The following is a 19443-nucleotide window of genomic DNA, read 5'->3' on the forward strand; positions in this document are numbered from 1 at the left end:
TCACCAGCCCCTCCAGAGAGAAACAATAGCCAGATATCTTGTCAAAATGCTTTATTAACGTGATTGCCATGTTATCACGATACGTTCACATCACATGTAGAGCTCCCAAGTGGAGAGAAATGACGAATTAATTAAGTACTAAGAGTTTGTTAGTCATGGGCGGCCTGGTGGCTTAGTTGGCTGGAGCTCGCACCACATAACCGGGACGCTCTGGGTTTGCCTCCGGCCTGGGGCGTTATGTGGCATCTCAACTCCTAATCTTTCCTGTCTATCTCTACTGTCAACTATCAAGTGAAAGCAAAGTGCTCAAAAAGTACTTAAAAACATCTTCAGTCATGTTTGAATTTACTCTGCCCTCTGGTGGGGGAATAAAAGAGACATCTTTTGAAATATGAAATGTCAATTTTATAAATTTATATATATACAGTACATTTGCAAAAACAATGGCACAGCTTGTGTTATTGTTTTCCCTGATTGATACAAGTATGTTAGTGAGGTTGACTACTTTACCATTTTCTCATAAAATGATCATTAGATTTCAATAAAGTAATGATTCACCAGAAAAATATAAAAAATATCTAAAAAATAAGTCTTTGGTAAGTGGAAATAGCACAAAACAGTAACACTTGTTGATTTTAAAAACACAAAAAATTTGCCTGTATTTAGTTACTTCACATGGATAAGTATAAAGTAATGAAAATGGGTGTCTTCATATACAGTAGGTTATGTTTAGAGGCCAGCAGATGTGAAGGGACTGTGGATCAAATGTCCTCCTCAGTGACCAGGCAGTAGAAGTCGGAGCGTGCTCCATAATTGCGTGATCCCAGGTCCGACACGTCGATGTCTGAGGGTTTGGACTCGGACGCTGCGATGGGAGCAGCAGGGAGGACAGGAGCTTTGGATGTGAGAGCCTTGTACACAGGGAGGCGAAGCCCTGGAACAGAAACAGAGAAGCGATGCATGGAATATATCCCAAATTTATGCAAATACATCCTTTCTGGCCGTAAACAGATTATAGCATAATCATCATACAGTACACCTTGGGTGCTGCTGCATCAGTAGTTGAGGACTGTGTGGCCTTACCCAGGTCTCCAGCAGGGTCAACGTCTGCGCGGCAGTCCAGGTAGTCGGGGTTGAGGGTGAGCATGGGGTCCTTGTCATCCTGCAGCAGAGTCTGAGGGTCTCCTGCAGACTCGCTGCGGAGGACGACCCGGCGAGGCATCGCCAAGGCCAGCTCCTTCCAGAAGACTGAGGACGGAGTCTGTGGAAGATACAGTAATCAAACCAGACACATGAGATCACACTATAACATTAAATAATTGAATTATTGAGTATTGCTTGTTCTTATAGCCAAACTACAGAAGCCTTGTTTGCATGTATGTGATTATATATCTCTAATTCAGATTTATATTCATGGATTTTTACATTTTAATGCATTTTGACAATCAAAAATAATTGTACTCATCATTTGTAGTTGTCAATTAAATAAAATCATGCTTATCAGTGCTTCATAAATATTCAGTTGCTCCCCACTGCCTGTCTCCACTGCTATAAATGCATCATTCAGGCTGTTTACTCAAAACAACCAAATTTTAGGTTACTATAGTACATTAAGTGATAACTGAGTTGCTTCATGACGTCCCAGTTATTGTTTCTGCTGATTTGACCACTGATATTGTGGGGCTTATAATGCTTAATTGTTTTTTAGGAAGATTTGTATTTTAATCTGATGTCCTGTGCAAAAACCCTGCAAAAAAAGACATCACATCTCTCATAACCTCAATAGAACCAAACCAAATCAAAATGAAAACTGAGCAAGGCTCAAAATGCTTTAGAACTGTGTAGCAAATACATTAAAAATACGTTAATAATACATTACCGCCATCGCAAAGAGAAGAAACACCAGTCACCTTTAAGCACACCCAGTTTTATTTAAGTGCGCACACACACACACACACACACACACGCAAAGCTGTCCCCAAGCATTCCCCCTCAATGTAAATATTACAATGTGTATTTAAATTTGTTTTATTGTTACTCTATTAATACTAAACCTCCCATTTATATAATTTCATGTTCGTGTCTGAATTCACCTTTTAAACCCATCTGTCCATGTATTTACTGTATGTTTTATTTATTTTTTTCAAAATGGAAACGTAATGGTGTTCAAAATAGAGAAATTACTCATGCTTCATTACTCATTCTTTCCTAAGCGTGCCCAGCATGTTTTCCTATGCATATTAGCAGAGAGCAGCCATCAGCAGAGCAGTGTATTGTGGACGTTACCACAGAGTTGTGCCTCCAGGTGAGTACGGTGAGGCAGTGCTGCTGCTCTCTGAGCTGCTGCTTGACCTCGGGCCTCATGTGTTTTGCCTGGCCCTCCAGCGTGATGAGGATGGGCTGCTGGGACAGCTCCAACAGGTGCAGAAGGCCCTGTCTGAAAACACACCACACAGCTACGTCACAAATAGGACACACACACACAGACTGTGGTAGCAGCAACACTGACCTCAAGTGGCAAACTGCAGTGATGCCACAGTAGTTTTACTCACAATTTTATCCATTAAGTGCTGCATCATTCTGCTTGATAAACTGTTATGTCCCTATAACAAGGACATAATGTTTCTAATTTTGTTTCTACTTAGCAGGTCTGCAGGTGTAAGACAGTCTGACCTGAAGTTGTTGGAGCACCAGTCCTGCTCTAGGTAAGCATGGGACAGCACCACGATTAGACGCCGAGAGCGACTCACGTTCATTAGCAGCTCTGCAGAAGGCTCTGGAGACACAATGTATTGTTGAAGCATCATTGAAACTATGCAGATTTAAATGACATGCTAAGCATCTAGCTGACGCTCTCAGCCAGAGTAACACCAGTAGAATAATATTACATTCCTGCATTACCAACATAAAAAGCAACAAATATTAAGGAGTACAAGGGTCAAAGCCACAGTGGCCAAACAATAGATTTAACATATTCCTGTGTCCCTACAATACTAATGTATAACAGAAGTAATAGTTAAAGAAATAAGACCCACCAGGCAGAATATTTTTTACAAGGCATCTGTGTGATCATGGTCTAAAATCTAATAATTGTGATTCATCCTTAATCATTCAATACTATACATAAGATCACAGTGTAAAATAGGCATTTGAAATTACCTGAGCCAGGTAGGATGTCGTTGTCATTGAGGTGCAGCTTGTGTCCGTTTTTATTCTCCAGGTGAGGTTTCAGAATAAAGTTGACAAACTTCTTGTCATATTCATTGTTCACATAGGAGATGTAGGCATCATACAATTTACCATCTGAAGACATGGACAGAGAAAGATACCAGTACTTTCACAGTGGTTTTAATACTGTAATCTTACACATTGAGCTTCATTATACCACACACACTTCAACAGAATTCTCACCATTGAGTTCATAGTCTCCATACGAGTTCCTGTACCAGAGTTTGATGTTCAGGTGATACCTGGAGTACACAACAGCAGCGATGGCCAGGATGAGCAGGAGGACGATGGCTGCAATAACAGCAGCTGTGTGGTTGGGGTGTTCTGATCACACACAAACACAAAATCAACCAACGCTTCAATTAAAATGAATGATCGTGCACTGCTGAATGTGGCTTCTTTCAGTACAGTATGTCTGAAAAACAGGGTCCATGCAGTTCAACTACAAAAATCATTCAGTCATGCTCCTGACAGAAGAGTGAGAGTGAATATGCTCTTTGGGTGCATATTTAATTCAGGGATATATAACACTAATCGGAATCAATTTATTTTATTTATCAATTCCTATTCCTATTTATTAATAGCATTTTGACCTGGATAATTGGTGCTGACACATACAGTTACACAATACAGGACTGACACACTCAAAATGTAACAGGACCTGGCATACAGTTCAGACAAGCCATACTGTATGATAGTATTAGGGCTGGGAGATATATCAATATTATATCGATATCGTGATATGAGACTAGATATCGTCTTAGATTTTGGATATCATAATATCGTGATATGGCATAAGTGTCTTTTCCTGGTTTTAAAGGCTGCATTACAGTAAAGTGATGTCATTTTCTGAACTTACCAGACTGTTCTAGCTGTTCTATTATTTGCCTTTACCCACTTAGTCATTATATCCACATTACTGATGATTATTTATCAAAAATCTCGTTGTGTAAATATTTTGTGAAAGCACCAATAGCCACCCCTACAATATTGTCGCAATATCTATATCGAGGTATTTGGTCAAAAATATTGTGATATTTGATTTTGTCCATATCGCCCAGCCCTACTTACAACTGAACATTTAGCCCACTTCGTAGAAAATACCGAGATATATATCGTGTATCGTCATTCAGCCTAAAAATACCGAGATATGATTTTTGGTCCATATCGCCCAGCCCTAGATAGTATACACAAAAAAAACCCACTACAACTATACATTCAGGGCCAAAGCACTGTACCAGCACTGACATAGTTGGTCGCAGCACTGAACTAGGTGAACTAGGTTGATAGCCTGAATAGCTTGTATTAGTGTGTGTGTGTGTATGTGTGTGTGTGTGTGGGTATCCTAAGTGGTCTTACTTGTATCCTGCAGGCTGAAGTCGGAGGAGGCGTTCCTCACGGTGCAGCTGTAGAGCCCAAAGTCTTCCAGCTCGCTGAGGCTGATCGGCAGCAGACTGCTCACCATCAGCTGCCCGGCGCCAGGCGACCTGGTGTGAAGGATGGAAAGCTTGATCTGCCTGTGAAATACTTTCTTTAATGCAATGTAATGCACTGAATAATGCAAAAGTCATATTTTAAACGCTTGAATGCACCAGGAGGAGGTGTTCTGTGGGTAAAGGGTGTGGTTGGGGAGACGGTTGCCATCTTTACTCCAATGCAAGGAGGTGTCACACGACTCCTCACTTGGGTCCCAGCGAAGGAGAGCGGTGCAGTTCAGTTTCAAGACGGAGCCCAGATCCCCCCAGAGCCGAGTCAGCCCCCCATTAGGCTTAAATTCTGGGGCTTTGAAACACTGGGACTCTGTGTGAAGACAAACCAGAGTTATCTTTACTGCCTGCAAGAGCTAAAGACAATAGAGGCCTTCATGTGCACGGACCACTGTTGTAAGCCTGATACAGCCACATAGTTGCTGGAGGGCACGCTGAAACCAAATGCCTCCTTGCAGGTGTAACAAATCCTGTTTCACTCACCTCTTCACCCCATATGAAGTCTAAGTTTACCTCAAGGAACAAAACAATAGCCTAGTTAGAGAACGTGGAACTAGATGACAGTAGCAAGCTGCAGATCATTTATTACACCTATATCGTGGTTTACAACAGGTAGGCGGCTTGAAATTGAGAACACTTACCTTTAATAATGAGACGCACGGTGAATGAGGCTGTGCTGTTGCCCCGGTCCACACAGGTGTAATTCCCCTGGTCCTTGAAGCTGAGGCTGGGGAAATCCAAGAAGGCCCTGCCCTCCACAGTGAGCGGGGCCTGGGCAGGAGAGGCAGAAGGCCCAGGCAGCTGAACACAGTCCTTCAGCCAGGTGAGCTGCAGCTGGGAGGTCTGAGGCAGAGCGGGCGCTAGAGGACAGTTCAGCCGATACGCAGCCCCCCGCCCCACATACACCACCTGCTCCTTTAATCTCTGCTCATCCACACAAGTCTGAGCTGCAAATAGGGAGAGAGGGAAGATGGCAGAATGAAGGTACCATTTACACAGCCTTCTGTGCTGCTGTGCGGTTCAGTGCAGTTCAGTGCATGCAGAAAGCAAATTCCTGGAAATGCCTTTTCATTTGCAAGGGTCCTTTTCAGCTATAGCCTGCCTAACACTTTGCATACAGTCTGTGAAGGCAGGCTCTGCCTTCAAAGTAAAAATTTGTAGCTGCACTCCCACAGCTCCGATGCAGAATTCTTTATTGTCTTAAAAAGATGTTTTGACAGCAACACTGTCTTTGACAGCGCATCATCAGGCTCTGTCTTCAACATTAGTGTGATATTCTTGGTAAACAGGGAGTGCCATTACGGCTAATGATGCATGAAGGTGAACCTGTTTACTTTTTCACCCTGGCTGCAGCTGTGCAAATGGGTGTTTTGCTGAGTAAGAGAAAAACTGAAACAGTTTGAGGACATGTGCAGTGTAAACATTGGGTGTGCATTATATAAATACAGCGTGTTGAGGGCAACAGAGCCATATTCAAACTAAGCATCACACTTATTTCCTCTGTGGGGACCTGAAAAATATGTCACCCAGACTGTCAAGAACTGAGATACTGAGCCATCAACCTCAACCTGGACCAGTTTTTCAAGATATTCAGCGCATGCGCCCAATCGCAACCACAACCTGGAGGAATTTGCAAAAGTGCTCATCTTTGGTTCCTCTCTTGCTTTGCCCGCTCCACTTTTTCACCATTTCTCAGTAAGTACGGTTCAAACACTGGGCTACAGATCCGGGTGCGAAGTCCAGGTCTGGACCCCGTGTTGCCAGGCAGCCCGGCTCATGTGACTGTATGATACTGAAGCGCTGACAGTGACCACATGTGCATTGGGTATAACCTACTGATTTATTTCGGTCATGAGCCATAATTCATAACGTGAACTTTTAACTCATGCTGTTCTTCACTGCTGAGTATTTCTCTTCTCTCACTGTCACATTATAGATCCACAACCCATAGACTTCCCAGTCAAAATCCCGTAAATGTGACCATACTCGTTTCTTACGGCAAAACAAGCCTATATAAATTGATGATGAACTGATGAGGTGGATATAAGACTACATTCCGTGTATTTGGCATTTGTCAAAATAGTGTAAGCCAATCATATCTGCCTAAATGAAAGCCCAGTGTGGGTCTAGTTTTGTGCATCCTTACCGTCTGCCAGGAAACTCCTGTCCCATAAACTGGCGAAAGCCAATATGAAAACGACCAAAATCACAGCCATTATCCACTGTCTTCCTTTTCCGTATTCCCGGGTAAGAAGTGAGTTAAGTGGCCAACGTTTTTATATATAAGAATTACATCACTACCTAATGGATAATGTATAGCCTGTAACTTTAGTGCGGTTTAGTTACATGGACCTACAGTGGTGACTACGCGGACAGTGGATACCAGCAGCCTTCAACGCACCTGGAAAGACCTGAAAACACACTGGCTATTGGCTACACCTGATCACGTGACGCATGCCCGGCTCTCACCTGGGTTTAGCCATGGAAGTATTACAGCTGTGAAACTATAAAGAGGCTATTGACTGACTATGAACTCACTATATTATCCCTATAATATTCCTATGGGGCCATAATGTGTCTGTGGGGAGTTTGTAATTAACTTGTTGTGTTCTTTCGTACGGGATCACTATACTAGGCGTATTACTAGTGCCATATTCCTAGGGACTTATAGTATCCTTCTAATGTATCATAGGAATATGACTGCAGCATAATACTTAATATAGATAATTGTTCTTATGTAATTGTAGTTGGGCAAATTCAGTCTTAAATATGTCTTAATTAACAAACATAGTCTTAAATTACATTTCATGATGACAAAAGTTTACTCTTTTATTAAATATTACAAAATATTGTAATGCAAACAATTCCTGTGTCTGATTTACAAAAGTCAAAAATCTTCACCATCAGATTCTGTATGATTAATGACAATCATCAGAGCGCCTTTAGACAATATAAGGCAACGTCATAACACACAAAGTATGTGCAATAATAGTATAAATTACCTTTAGGCCTTCAATAAAAATAAGCACAAATACAGTAAGAGTCACAACAGCGATCAGCAATCCAACAGAGACATGTCAGTGCAATAATAATAATAATAATAAGAGTAATGAAATCTCATCAAAGACATGTTCAGTAAAACCAGTCACACTTGTTTTGTCCAATAAAGATCTATTTTCTCTCTCTTAAGCCTCCGTAAAGAGGAGCAGAAGATGGCCAGCCCTTACATCTGACCATCACATCTGACCATCACATAAACAATAAAGTCAAGGGTGTGAGTCCTCTATCCGTACTCCTCGGAGTGATAAAAACGGCTCTGATGCACTGCAAAGTCACTGTGTCCATCTTGGTTCAGAAAAAATGTGCCCCCATAAAAATGTCTGAATGTTTTCACACTTCAAATGACCTGTAAGAATAATAAGCAAATTATTAGTTGCAGCAACTATGTCAAGGAACCGTTTTACAGTCACATAGATATTGACTGCTCAAAAATGTTGCATAAATGTACAATTATACAGGATTATAAATACAGGTAGAGATACTGCAAAATACCACAGTTGCATTCATGTTTGATCATGTAGGCTGATTCAGTTGAAATGTAAAATTAAAGTGGCATTTCATTTTGGTAGATTGAATTTGAATACGAATACCTCTATGAGTTCATTTGCTTTTGTTTTGTAAAAATGACACTGCCAACACAATATAAGCTACAGTAAAATAACCCTGGCAGTAGCATTGTTTTATAAGTTCAAGGCCACAATTTTCACAACACATTTTTGTTTCTTATGCTAGCAATTGTGTATCACCACAGTCAGACCTTGAATGATGATGAACTCATCTGTGCGTATTCTAAAATGACAAATATTCTACTAAGGTGAAGTATCACTTTAATGTAATATTTGAGCAAAATCTCAAAGAAAAAAAACTGAAATTAACTGCATACCAGACTGGTTGAAAACTACAAATCAATTTTTTACATTTGTTTGACAACCCGCTACACCAATACATACTATAATACTACATACTGCCCAAGACCCACCTGAGTTCTTCCTTTAGCCTGTTGAGTTTATCAAAGAGTCTGTCGTTCTTGACCTGCATTGGAGCGCTTGGGACAAACCAGGCTGCGATGAATTTGCATATGACAACAACGTGCTGCAAGCAGAGATAAAAAATAATAATAATAATGATGTAATATCTTCATGTATCTATGATATAATGGCATTAATGTTCTTAAATGTTACAAAGAAATCAATTTAAGAAAAGGTTATTTCTTGCTCTGTCAAGTTGCGTTAATGCCTACCTCAAACAGGATGACAAAGGCAAAGCGCACAGCTAAAATTAACCAGAACTGTGGGGTGAGACTGTAGTCCTCATTGCTCCTGTAGTCTTTATAACTGTGAAGAGAAAACAGACCAGAGGAATGACATCATCTCCCTCATCATGTTTTCCCTTAAAGGTTCACAGAGACCAGCTGATTTGGGGCTGATTGTCGGCTCTAGCTGCAGAGATCCTTCCCATGTTTAATAAGAAATACCTCATTACACTAGGCAGGATACCAGGATGCACCATGAACACTGAACACTGGTTAACACAGCCTGTGAGCTGTATCAGAGCTTTCCACTCTGTTTTTACTAATAGATTATATCACCTCTGGATTTCCTTACATGGATGTCAGGATCATGTGCCAGTGAAATGTCTGTTTAGCTAAAGGCCACAAACATGATTAAGAAAAGAACAATAATAAGGAGTCCAACCTGCAGAAAGAGGCGTTCAAGCCACTATGAGTCATCATCTGGTTAGGTGAAAACTCGTTGTGGATGTTGTGGTCATCCACTCGCACGGTGGACAGTGTGTTGTTGATGTAGCCAACCATGCAGCTTGGAAAAGAAGAAGAAGAAGAATTGAGCGTTGCACTTAGAAAACAGAGCATGGCAGATCGCAAAGAACTTATGAGACAAAATCTTCAAATTGAAGCTGTCAGAATGCACAGTCTCACTCAATATCTGTCGCTGTGCCATTGGCACATGGGCCGTAGCGGTAACGGTACACCAGGCGAGGAATGAAGTCCGAGGATACACCGATGACCAGCCCATTAGCAATGACAGCTAGGACACCGATGGCCTCCAACACGTCTGTCCACACACCTGAGGAAAAACATCACATCAGTGTCAGGAGTATTTTACCGATATACAATGAACAACATAGACGTTATTTTACCACTATAATGACAACTACGAGTCAGCAAATTAATTCTTAGTTCACCAATGACCCTCACCAATATCATTGGTTTTCTTGGGCACCATTCTGCGTTCCAGAGTGACCATCTTAATGGCATCCAGGCGGATCTCAATGATGTTGTTAATGAGGGCCAGCAGAGGAGCGAGGGGAAACGCTGCCACAAATATGGTGGTAAAGCTGAATTGGATCACTGTAGAGACATCACAGAAAAAACATTTAGTGCCAAAACTATTCTAGCATTTGTTCATTTGCTCAGTAAATACAACCTTACTGTTATCACTGTACAAGTATTCTGCACAGTACATACCCATCTCCAGAAACTCATTGAACAGGCTGAAGGAGTCGACATCATTGAGACGGTAGTTGCTGAGCCAGTCTCTCAGCTTGCAGTTGTCACACAGTTCTGCTTCATATTTGGGCTCTGATTCCTCTTTCAGGTAGCAGTGGGCGCACTTTCTCTGTAGCTTCTGGGTCCTTCTCCTCTTCAACCACTTGCCAAACCAGCTGATACAGACAAGAAACAGCTTTGACCGACCTGAGCCCCACACTGGGAAAGTGGATTATATAGTGAATGTGCAGCTTTCTTGACTCTGTGTTAAGGTCACTTAAAACTGTTGAACTTTGGCAAATAGTTGATGCGTGACTCAAGAAAAAAGCTCTTCATTCCACGTTCTGTGTTTTACCGTTTACTTAGGATATGCAAATCAAACAAAAGGAACAGGAAAAAAAGCATGGTTGACACTTTCAAAAGCATGTTTTTTTCCTCTCTAGCTCAACAGCTTCTCTCTACTGAAGGAAAACATGCAATTCATCTAATGCTTCTCTGCTGAGAGTAATTAGCCAATGTAAGATGAGCATTAATCTAAGATAATATAAACTATGTGTTACACAAGTAAATGTTAAGTATAAACAATATTTATCAAAACATCAATCAACCTGTCAATTAACAATCAATAAATATATAATAAGAGATACAAAATCTAAATAAAAATATAAGAAAAAATGTCTCTTACATATTGTATACATATACAGTATATAAACAGATATATGCAAAAAGATTTATACTTACGGGCCAGTGAACTCAAAGACATTGCTGATGGTTTGCTTGAGTACCATAATAATGGCCATTTGGATGAACAGGTCAGTGAGGCAGCCACTAGGGTGACACTGTACAGGGGAGAACAAGACTTTATCTGTGAAATCAGATACTTTCAGAGATTTTCATGAACAAAAAAAAGTACAATATTGTAAATGGGATGCAGATCCATATTTACTCACTTCCTCCAGCCTCCATTTCCCTGCAATTCGCACATAGCCACCAGGATGACCATTTATCCTGTCAAGGGTGATACAAGCATGTCATTATTACTCTAACGAGACTAAGACCACCAGGTGAGGACACTGAGTCCTTAAGGTTTGGACACTGAGTCCTTTAAGTTAGGACACTGAGTCCTTTAAGTTAGGACACTGAGTCCTTTATGTTAGGACACTGAGTTCACAAGTTCTTACCTGCCAAGAAAAAAGGCTACGTAGAAGAGTGAGGAGAAATAGGTGAAGAACTGGAAGGTGAACATCTTGACAGTGAAACTCTTCTCTGTGGCAGCAAATGATCTTGTTTCCTCTGGTAAAGACAGCATGACCTGATGTCAGTGTACATGTAATTTACTAATTGACCAAAGGATGGCACAATCTCACACACTTTAAAGCATCCCTGTCTGAATTTTGCTCTATTTATATACATATGTATATGATCTAAGATATTTAATGTAGAAATGGTGAAGAATAGATTTAGTTTGAGTGGTTAAATCAAAAATCCACCCTTTTTTACAGGCAGTTTTTGACTAACTCCAGTCAAAGCATCACAACTAAACATCCTATTGTTTAAGTCTGCCTAGACTCATACTAATATAAGCGTGGCAATAGTGTAATAGCATCCAATTTAACTTTGGCACCATATAAAAATGGAAAATAAACAGAATATGGAAACACACCTATTTCACAGAGCTTCATGGCTACAATCCTGTTGATCTGCAAAGACGGAGACATGGTCAGAGTCACAGAGCATGATACTTAAGGAAAACATAGATACACATGTAGAGATTCCCTATACCCGTGTCATGATAGTGATGATGAGGTAGTGGAGGAAAGCCCCCAGCATCATTGCTCCAGTGTTGGAGTGTTCGCTCAGGAACTTCCATGATCCCTCAGCCAGCAGCACTGCTGTCATCACCCTGAACACCACCAAGGCATGAGTCAGGCCGATGATCACCAGTATCTGAGGAAACACACACATGTGCACACACACATTTGTATTACTATACTTGTGAGGGCCTCCACTGATTACATTAATTCCACTCAAACTACTTTTTTGAGTGGCTTGTGAATTTCCATTATACGACTTAGTTAACTGAGAAGTGTCACCCACCATAACAGTGACACAGATCAAAACCAAAGTGCTGCGCAGATAAGAGTGCTTGTGTTTTTTGGGTTTACAGTTTGCGTTGTTCACAATTTCCAGGATCAGTTCCTCCTAAAATTATATAGAAAGAAAAAAAACACAGTTATGCATTAGATAATGAAAATATATATATATTTTAAAAGAAAAATAGAAAACACGTGTCTTTGTGAGCATACCTCCTCCTCGCACCAATCAGACACCTTCCACTCACACACATAGGAAGCCCGATGTCTCTTCCAGAATTCCAAAAACAGTGTTGCTGTGAAAAGCAGGAATGTGAATGAGCTGAAAAAGTCCTACTGAGACAATACCAGCACTGAGGGACAGCGACAGTGTTTTTGACATGCAGGTCCTTTGTGATAAGAGTTAATTACTTTTTTTCCATTTTGGGGATATTATGTAACTGTAATGTTTGGCCATAGTATGTATGAAGACATCATCTTAGGGTAAGGTTTTGGTCATGGTGAGAAAAACTTCTGCTGAAAATGAAAACTTAACTCGCAGCAGAAAACTTCTTTGCATGTCAGGAATTGAACCCAGGTGGTCAGAGTTAAGTGCGCATGCCCATCCACCACCCCGACTTCCACATCCTTACTTTCTACTGCTCCATTTCAATGTGTAACTATGTTAGCTCCACACATAACTTTTTGTAAATAAAAAAGTATGAATTTGATTTGAGAACAGGCTCCATAACATACCCTAATATTTAAAAAACCCACAAAAAGACCACATATTTTTAAATAGCCATTATAACACTCTGGTGTTCTCAAAACACTCTCCATTGGGAACAGTCTAAATAGACGCCTCTTTACAGTCCCTAATAAGTAACAGCTTTCTAAAGAAACAGTGGCACATCAGCAGTTAGCGTGGTATTTTCATCAAATGTGGTGATTTCATGGGTTTTTAAGGTATTTAAAGAAAAACTGCATTTACAAGAAAACTATGGCTGTGATAAATCAGCACAAAACAATTACCAAGAATCTCAATAATGGAAATACATGGTGAAATGTCTGATTTGCTAACTTCTGTCAAGTATGACATATAGGTAGGACCTTCATGTCCAAAACACTGTTAATCACCTTTAAGAGCACAATATATCATGCAGTAAATAGATTTAGCTATGACTGACACACAACTCACCCCACACTGCCATGAACATGGCAAAGAGCACTGTGCCATTATTGTCAAACAGCAGGCTCACCTGTAAACAGACAAGACTACCAGTGAGCATCAACAGACAAGAGCACCGTTTACCTCTCTACTGTTAAATGCATGGGTGTACCTTGGCGTACGTGCAGGTATCAGAGAGCTGCCACACTTTGCATCTCTTGTCACAAAGGGGGCACATGACTGTGTCAGCCTCACAAACCTCCTTTCTACAAGACAACCAGCAGTTCAGTTACTACAGTGTAAAGGCTCCGTTACGATCAGCTGCTGTAGAGTTGTGGGAAAAACTTACATGAGGGGGGAAGTGTTGAAGAAGGCGAGGCCGTAAAGGAAGACGATGAGCCCAAGGAAAGCAGCTGGGATGAGCAGATATGTGTACCAGCCCAACCACAGGTAGTACAAGGCCACCTTCTCCCCAAAGTAGTTCCTGATACACACACACACACACACACACACACACGCACTGCATAAGCCTATTTTGTCGCCCCCATGCAAGAAAATTTGGCTTGACAAAGCTTGGAGGGATGATGCATCATGTATCACTGTGTTCTGGCTTTCTGGCGTTTAAAAAAGTGACACTTCTGGCCTAATGAGGGCAACAACCACTGGTCCAATTTTGATTAAACTTAGAGGGATGATGCATCTTCACACTGTGTTCTGCTGTTTAAAATCACACCTAATTAAGGGTTGAAATTTTAACTCCCACACCATAAGTCCAATTGACATGAAACTTACACAAATCCAACTATCCTAAATTACACTGATTGGCCTAATGACCTAATGCTTTAAAGATCAACATTTTGCATTTTGACACTGTGTTCTGGTGTTTAAAAATGTATACTTACTGGCCTGATGGAGACGCTTTATAACGGTCAAAATGTCTAGCCTTGAAAGTGACATAATTGCTACATCATAAGTCCGACTGACATGAAACTTCCTAGTTGCTACACAAATCTAAGTAGTCTTACAAATTATACTGGTTTGTCTAATGGGGGTGCTATAATTATTATAATTATTTTGATGAAACTTGGAGGGGTGATGCATTTTCTGATTGAGATATGACTGCACTATGTGACCGCACACAAATGAATCCACAGACAAAGACAATACTCTAATCCATACATGTGTTGTGTACATAAATATATAATTAGCCCAAACAATGACTGCACTGCATCATGCGTGGGGGATGACATGCTTATGAATGCCTTGGTCATACTTGAACCTACTCCACAGTAGGTTCTCCACAGTATCACATGGAAAACAATCATGCTGCAAATAACTGCAACTGTATAAACAGCAGAATAATGAATAGGTTGTTGTGGTGCAGTCCTAACCTGACGGCAGTTATGGGTTGCCCTTGGAGACAGGCTGTCCAGCGTGCCCAGCTCTGCCTCAGCTCTCTCTGTTTCTTTTTCTGAAAGCAGAAGCACAAAGCATCAGAAGAACTCACCCACATAGAGTAGAGCTTTGTCAATCCAAACCTGAGATTGAAGAACTGATTGATGCAAGATACAGTGGGCACAGAGCTTTACAATGCAAATATATAATCTATTGACAATGCATAACAGTTCGATTTTCCTAGTTGATATATGCAACTAAAGGCATTCAAATCCGGCATAACGGAGCATTTAAAAATGTCTGTTCAAGCATGCCTCATATTTGATATAAGCTTCGGAAATGTATATACAGTTCAGTGTGCCGGACATTTCCAAAGGCTCCACTGTGCATGCAAGTGGGCAGATGCACATTTGCATATTTGGACAGATGCACACAGGCATGCACACACACCCACACACACACACGGACACAGTCACCCATCAACTGATGACTCAATGTACTGATATGACAAAAAAAAAAAGTGTCAGTTCTGTAAGCAAATACTCTTTTGGCAGCAACACATTGTTTTGGATCGCCCTTGCCAAGTTTCACATCACAAATAGTTGTTAACAATGGCAACACTTGCAGTGTGAGAATGAGAGTTATCAGTACATGACCGTGTCACTATCTTTAGCATGAAGGTGTGTCAAACCACATGGAGAAACAGCAGAAAACAATGGTAGGCATTGGTTTACTCTTATCATCCAGTTCCGACCTTTGGAGAATGGTGATTTGGTTCTCATACTGGGACATTATTCCATGTTAACACATTCCACTGGTTATCAGACTATATCCATATAATCTCACAGGCAAATGTTGGCAAAAAACTACAAAGCTATCAACCATTTTACCTGCAGTTCCGCCATGTCCAAACACTAATGATTACACAATTATCCGGTCAGATAGCCAACAATTAGGCAAGGCAATACACATACTGCAAGAGGACAAGACTTGTGCAATGCAGCAATTTAATAATGATATGACTTTGGAATTTACCTCATGCAAGCAGAACTTTGCCTCGAAAACCTTCTTCTTCATGAGCTCCCGCAGATCCTCTGGGGAGATTAACAGACGAGAGGCAGAATATGAAACGTTAGGAGTCCAATTACCTGGAGAGGAGTGGAAGTGTAAATAAGTCTTTCTCACCTCCTGTATTGATAGGGGTGTGATTCAGGATGAAGTGGACAATCCTTATCCTGCAACAAAGACAATTATCACTTAAACAGCCAAGTTTGCTTAAACATAACAAGGTAAATTTGAAATAATTCTGTTAGGTTTCATAGAAATGTTTTGCATAAACAGTATTTAGCAATAGTTGGCAACAGTAGGGCTTTCATTATCATTTAGACAATTGAGTTCATTCAAACACAGAGAATAAGCACGTTTCCATCTCCATATCACATGTTTAGAAATCAAAATGCTGTAATCTGTATGTACAGTGTTTGGAGATAACTTGCACACTGTAAGAACCAATACACTTGTAATGATTTGATCCTACATAGTACATAATCCCAGACAGAATACACTCTCCCTTTATTGACAGCAGTGTGTCTCACCTGGTGCTGAGAGGCACGACATTCTGATCACAGCTCCAGTTACAGGCATCCGACACCCTGAGCAGGTATCGGTACTTCTCAAAAATCTCTCTGGGGGCTTGAATCCCATAGAAGACTACATTGTCATCTCTAATTTTCTAATAGAAATAAATAAATAGAAGAATATAAATCAGTGGATAAAGTCATGTGATCTTTGCAACACTCATTTAAGATTACCAAGTGTGAGAAGATACAGGCTTCCATCTGTTATACATTTTTCTTTCATTAAAAACTTACTGTCACTTTCAAGTTCTTTCTTTTCAGTTCCTCAATGAATGCTGATTGCTTCCTGAAATTCTCTTTCTCCTGGTCATCGATTGTTTTGGCAACCAGGACATAGTCATACGATAGTGGGGTATGCTGTGTATCAAAATGATATGTCAAAGTCAGTTTTCCTGAGATAACATGGATCATACTTCACCTGTGGAATGCCTTAATGAAGCCAACTAGCTTGCATGTTGCAAGCGAACACACATAGTTGTCTTACCACAGGAGGAAGTGATGGCTGTTCACTGCCGTTCTCTCTAACCACTCCAATAAATTCCAGTAGTTCAATACTGGGCTACAACATAATGATGAAAAATGATACAAGGACATGTCATCTATACAAATGTGCCATATTTATACATCATAAAAAAGCTCTTAGTTGCAATTACATAAAAGGGGTGAGTCAGATATGATGATTCTTTCACATTCTTTGACATTATGTCAGTCAAATATGTGTGGAAAGGTCATCATCTATTAAAGAATCATCTATAAACATGGGGTGGGGTTTGCTAAAGAATGCCGCTGTGCTAAGAAAAACCCATAGTGATCTTGACTCACTGTGGAGGATTGTTGGTGTATCGGTTTTGGTAGATAGAGGGTTAACCTGACTGAACGGCATGGCATGTTTATGTGTTCTCACTCTCATGCCAATCCATGCAATCACGTTCTGAGGACTGTACACTAGTCAGGCCAGCAGGACAGTGAAGGAGTGGCAGACGTAGAAATCTAATCTGAACATTGTGATCCCAAAGGAGCTTACATTCACCTCAATAAACATCCAAACCTTAACAGTTTATTTGTAGCCTACTCAAAATCTGTGAAAGGGCTGGTCTTGTACAGCACTCTAGCATATGTAGCCTCAGCTGTGGCTGTTTAGTCTGACAACTAGTTGCTTCCATGCAGCAGGAAGACTAAAGCCTGACTATACAGATACAGTTCGCCTATTAAACCTCAACATATTGTGGCTATTAGAGGAATGTGGAGAAACCCACATCAGCCCTTCAGTACTAAGAATAAGATCACCTACCTGCCTCCTGTGGCCAGGCATGATGAATAGGTGCTGACTGCAGAGGCGACGACTTCCCACACTAACAGGCTTCAATCACTGAGCTCACCAATATCCCCCAGCTGAAAATGACATGAGGGCTGTTCAACAGGTAGGCGACTTCCGCACTTCCTCTAGGAACAAACGTGTTGTTGTTTTACAAGCTGAGGAATGTAAAAGCAACTCTACCTGTTGCTGTGATGTCACGGGGTTATTTTTATTGCCCCGTGGCGGCTTTTTCAATTGGTGCAATCCAACAATGGATTCAGCAAAAGGGAATTGGACGACAGCGCCTATTAGAGCAGCTTCAGACTAAATCATACCGATATGGCTTGTCAGGTGCGATGTAATGGCAATTTTTTATTGTTGCCTCCTCCTTGCAGCTGATTTAAAAATGACATATAGCCTATCCTCCACTAGATGGAAGCAAACACATTGCCACTGGCCGGCTGTCCATCACTGATTTGGCAGCTTGCTCGAGCAATCATGAGTAGGATAAATCATCCCACACACTGGTCAGTAAACACTGACTAATCCACATTTTGAGAAGAGTAATGAAAATCAAAGCACCCCTATCGCCTAGTGGTTTCTTGAATGCAAGTAGGCTAATATTATTGACGATGTAATCGATGCTTAATGCTTGAATGAGTCTGACTAAATATTTTGCGCATCTATAAGCCACTTTCCTCATGCAGGAGAAAACATCTGAATTGTACAGCATGTGAACCATATCTGATCTTTTCATCGCAGAGTAAATAATAGGCTATTAAAAAAAAAAATAAGGTAGGCCTATGGATGTCCAAAATCGCTGTGTAAATGCAGCCATGCCTTGTGTTGTTATATTTAAAAATCTGCATCCAAATGTAGGCTACTTTAAGAAACTCCAGCTTGCACTATCCAGCGGGTCTGTATTCCTGTCACACATCCTCTCCACCTCTGTGACCCTACATGTTTTTTTTAAAAAGAAAGAAAAACAAACATGTCAAATGGGTGGCCATCCGCACCTTGTTATTAGAGAAGATTTTACCATTAATCTGGGAAACCTGGTTCTCTGAGGAGGTACAGCAGTGCACACCCAAGAGCCACATGTCAAGAAGGAGAGGTGATATGAGGCTGAGGAAAAAGTGGTCTGGTAAATAAGCGGCTGTATTTCTGCACACTGCCACACCCCACAGAGAAGGATAACATAATTACACCAGTACGGGACTGTGTAAACCACTTGAAGGGCAAAAGGGGGGCCGCTGCTACTAAATCTGACCGGACTGGGGCTTTAAGAAGAGGGATGTGGCTGGGAGGAGCAGGGGAAGCTGCAGACACAGACCCCTGCCTGGGTCTTCTCTCATTAATATAGACGTGAGACTGACTGTGAGCAGAGCTGAAAAGCCACATTAAGCTGATCAGCTGAAGGTCCCCTAGCCTGTGACATTTGAGATTTTGCTTTTCAATGTTCAACAGGGTCTGCTTTGATTCTCAAATAGCAATGATCCCTTGTAACTACTGATGGTTAACCAGAGGTTCCCAGTGTGGGGTCCGGGGCCCCTTGAAATAGTCTTCTAGGAGTTCCTCAGTACAATGAAAGAT

At 41.0% G+C, this 19443-nt stretch overlaps 2 protein-coding genes across 2 annotated transcripts; both read right to left on the reverse strand.

Annotated features, from left to right (window-relative positions):
• Nucleotides 1-3: 3 nt before the first annotated feature.
• Nucleotides 4-7072, reverse strand: sigirr (single immunoglobulin and toll-interleukin 1 receptor (TIR) domain). Its single transcript, XM_071520200.1, has 10 exons — nucleotides 6862-7072; nucleotides 5357-5662; nucleotides 4821-5028; nucleotides 4588-4715; nucleotides 3412-3552; nucleotides 3160-3303; nucleotides 2674-2776; nucleotides 2287-2437; nucleotides 1084-1261; nucleotides 4-934 (listed from the first exon to the last, which is right to left on the reverse strand). Exons 1-10 carry the CDS (start codon nucleotides 6929-6931, stop codon nucleotides 762-764), a joined length of 1602 nt encoding a protein of 533 aa, XP_071376301.1. The 5' UTR covers nucleotides 6932-7072; the 3' UTR covers nucleotides 4-761.
• A 468-nt stretch (nucleotides 7073-7540) lies between these two features.
• LOC139644729 (anoctamin-9) lies at nucleotides 7541-17956 on the reverse strand. The gene is made up of 24 exons (XM_071520190.1): nucleotides 17845-17956; nucleotides 17038-17112; nucleotides 16788-16910; nucleotides 16512-16648; nucleotides 16102-16151; nucleotides 15952-16010; nucleotides 14913-14992; nucleotides 13871-14005; nucleotides 13694-13787; nucleotides 13552-13612; nucleotides 12588-12670; nucleotides 12379-12483; nucleotides 12064-12228; nucleotides 11945-11981; nucleotides 11463-11574; nucleotides 11232-11289; nucleotides 11023-11120; nucleotides 10261-10457; nucleotides 9991-10143; nucleotides 9712-9859; nucleotides 9470-9592; nucleotides 9016-9109; nucleotides 8755-8867; nucleotides 7541-8121 (listed from the first exon to the last, which is right to left on the reverse strand). The coding sequence occupies exons 1-24, from the start codon at nucleotides 17863-17865 to the stop codon at nucleotides 8106-8108; spliced, it is 2337 nt and encodes a 778-aa protein (XP_071376291.1). The 5' UTR covers nucleotides 17866-17956; the 3' UTR covers nucleotides 7541-8105.
• Nucleotides 17957-19443: the final 1487 nt, after the last annotated feature.

This window comes from Centroberyx affinis, unplaced genomic scaffold (genome assembly GCF_046629955.1).
Source record: "Centroberyx affinis isolate AG114_WGS23_722 - 3 ecotype Tasmania unplaced genomic scaffold, CSIRO-AGI_Caff_v1 ptg000779l_1, whole genome shotgun sequence".
NCBI lineage: Eukaryota > Metazoa > Chordata > Actinopteri > Beryciformes > Berycidae > Centroberyx > Centroberyx affinis.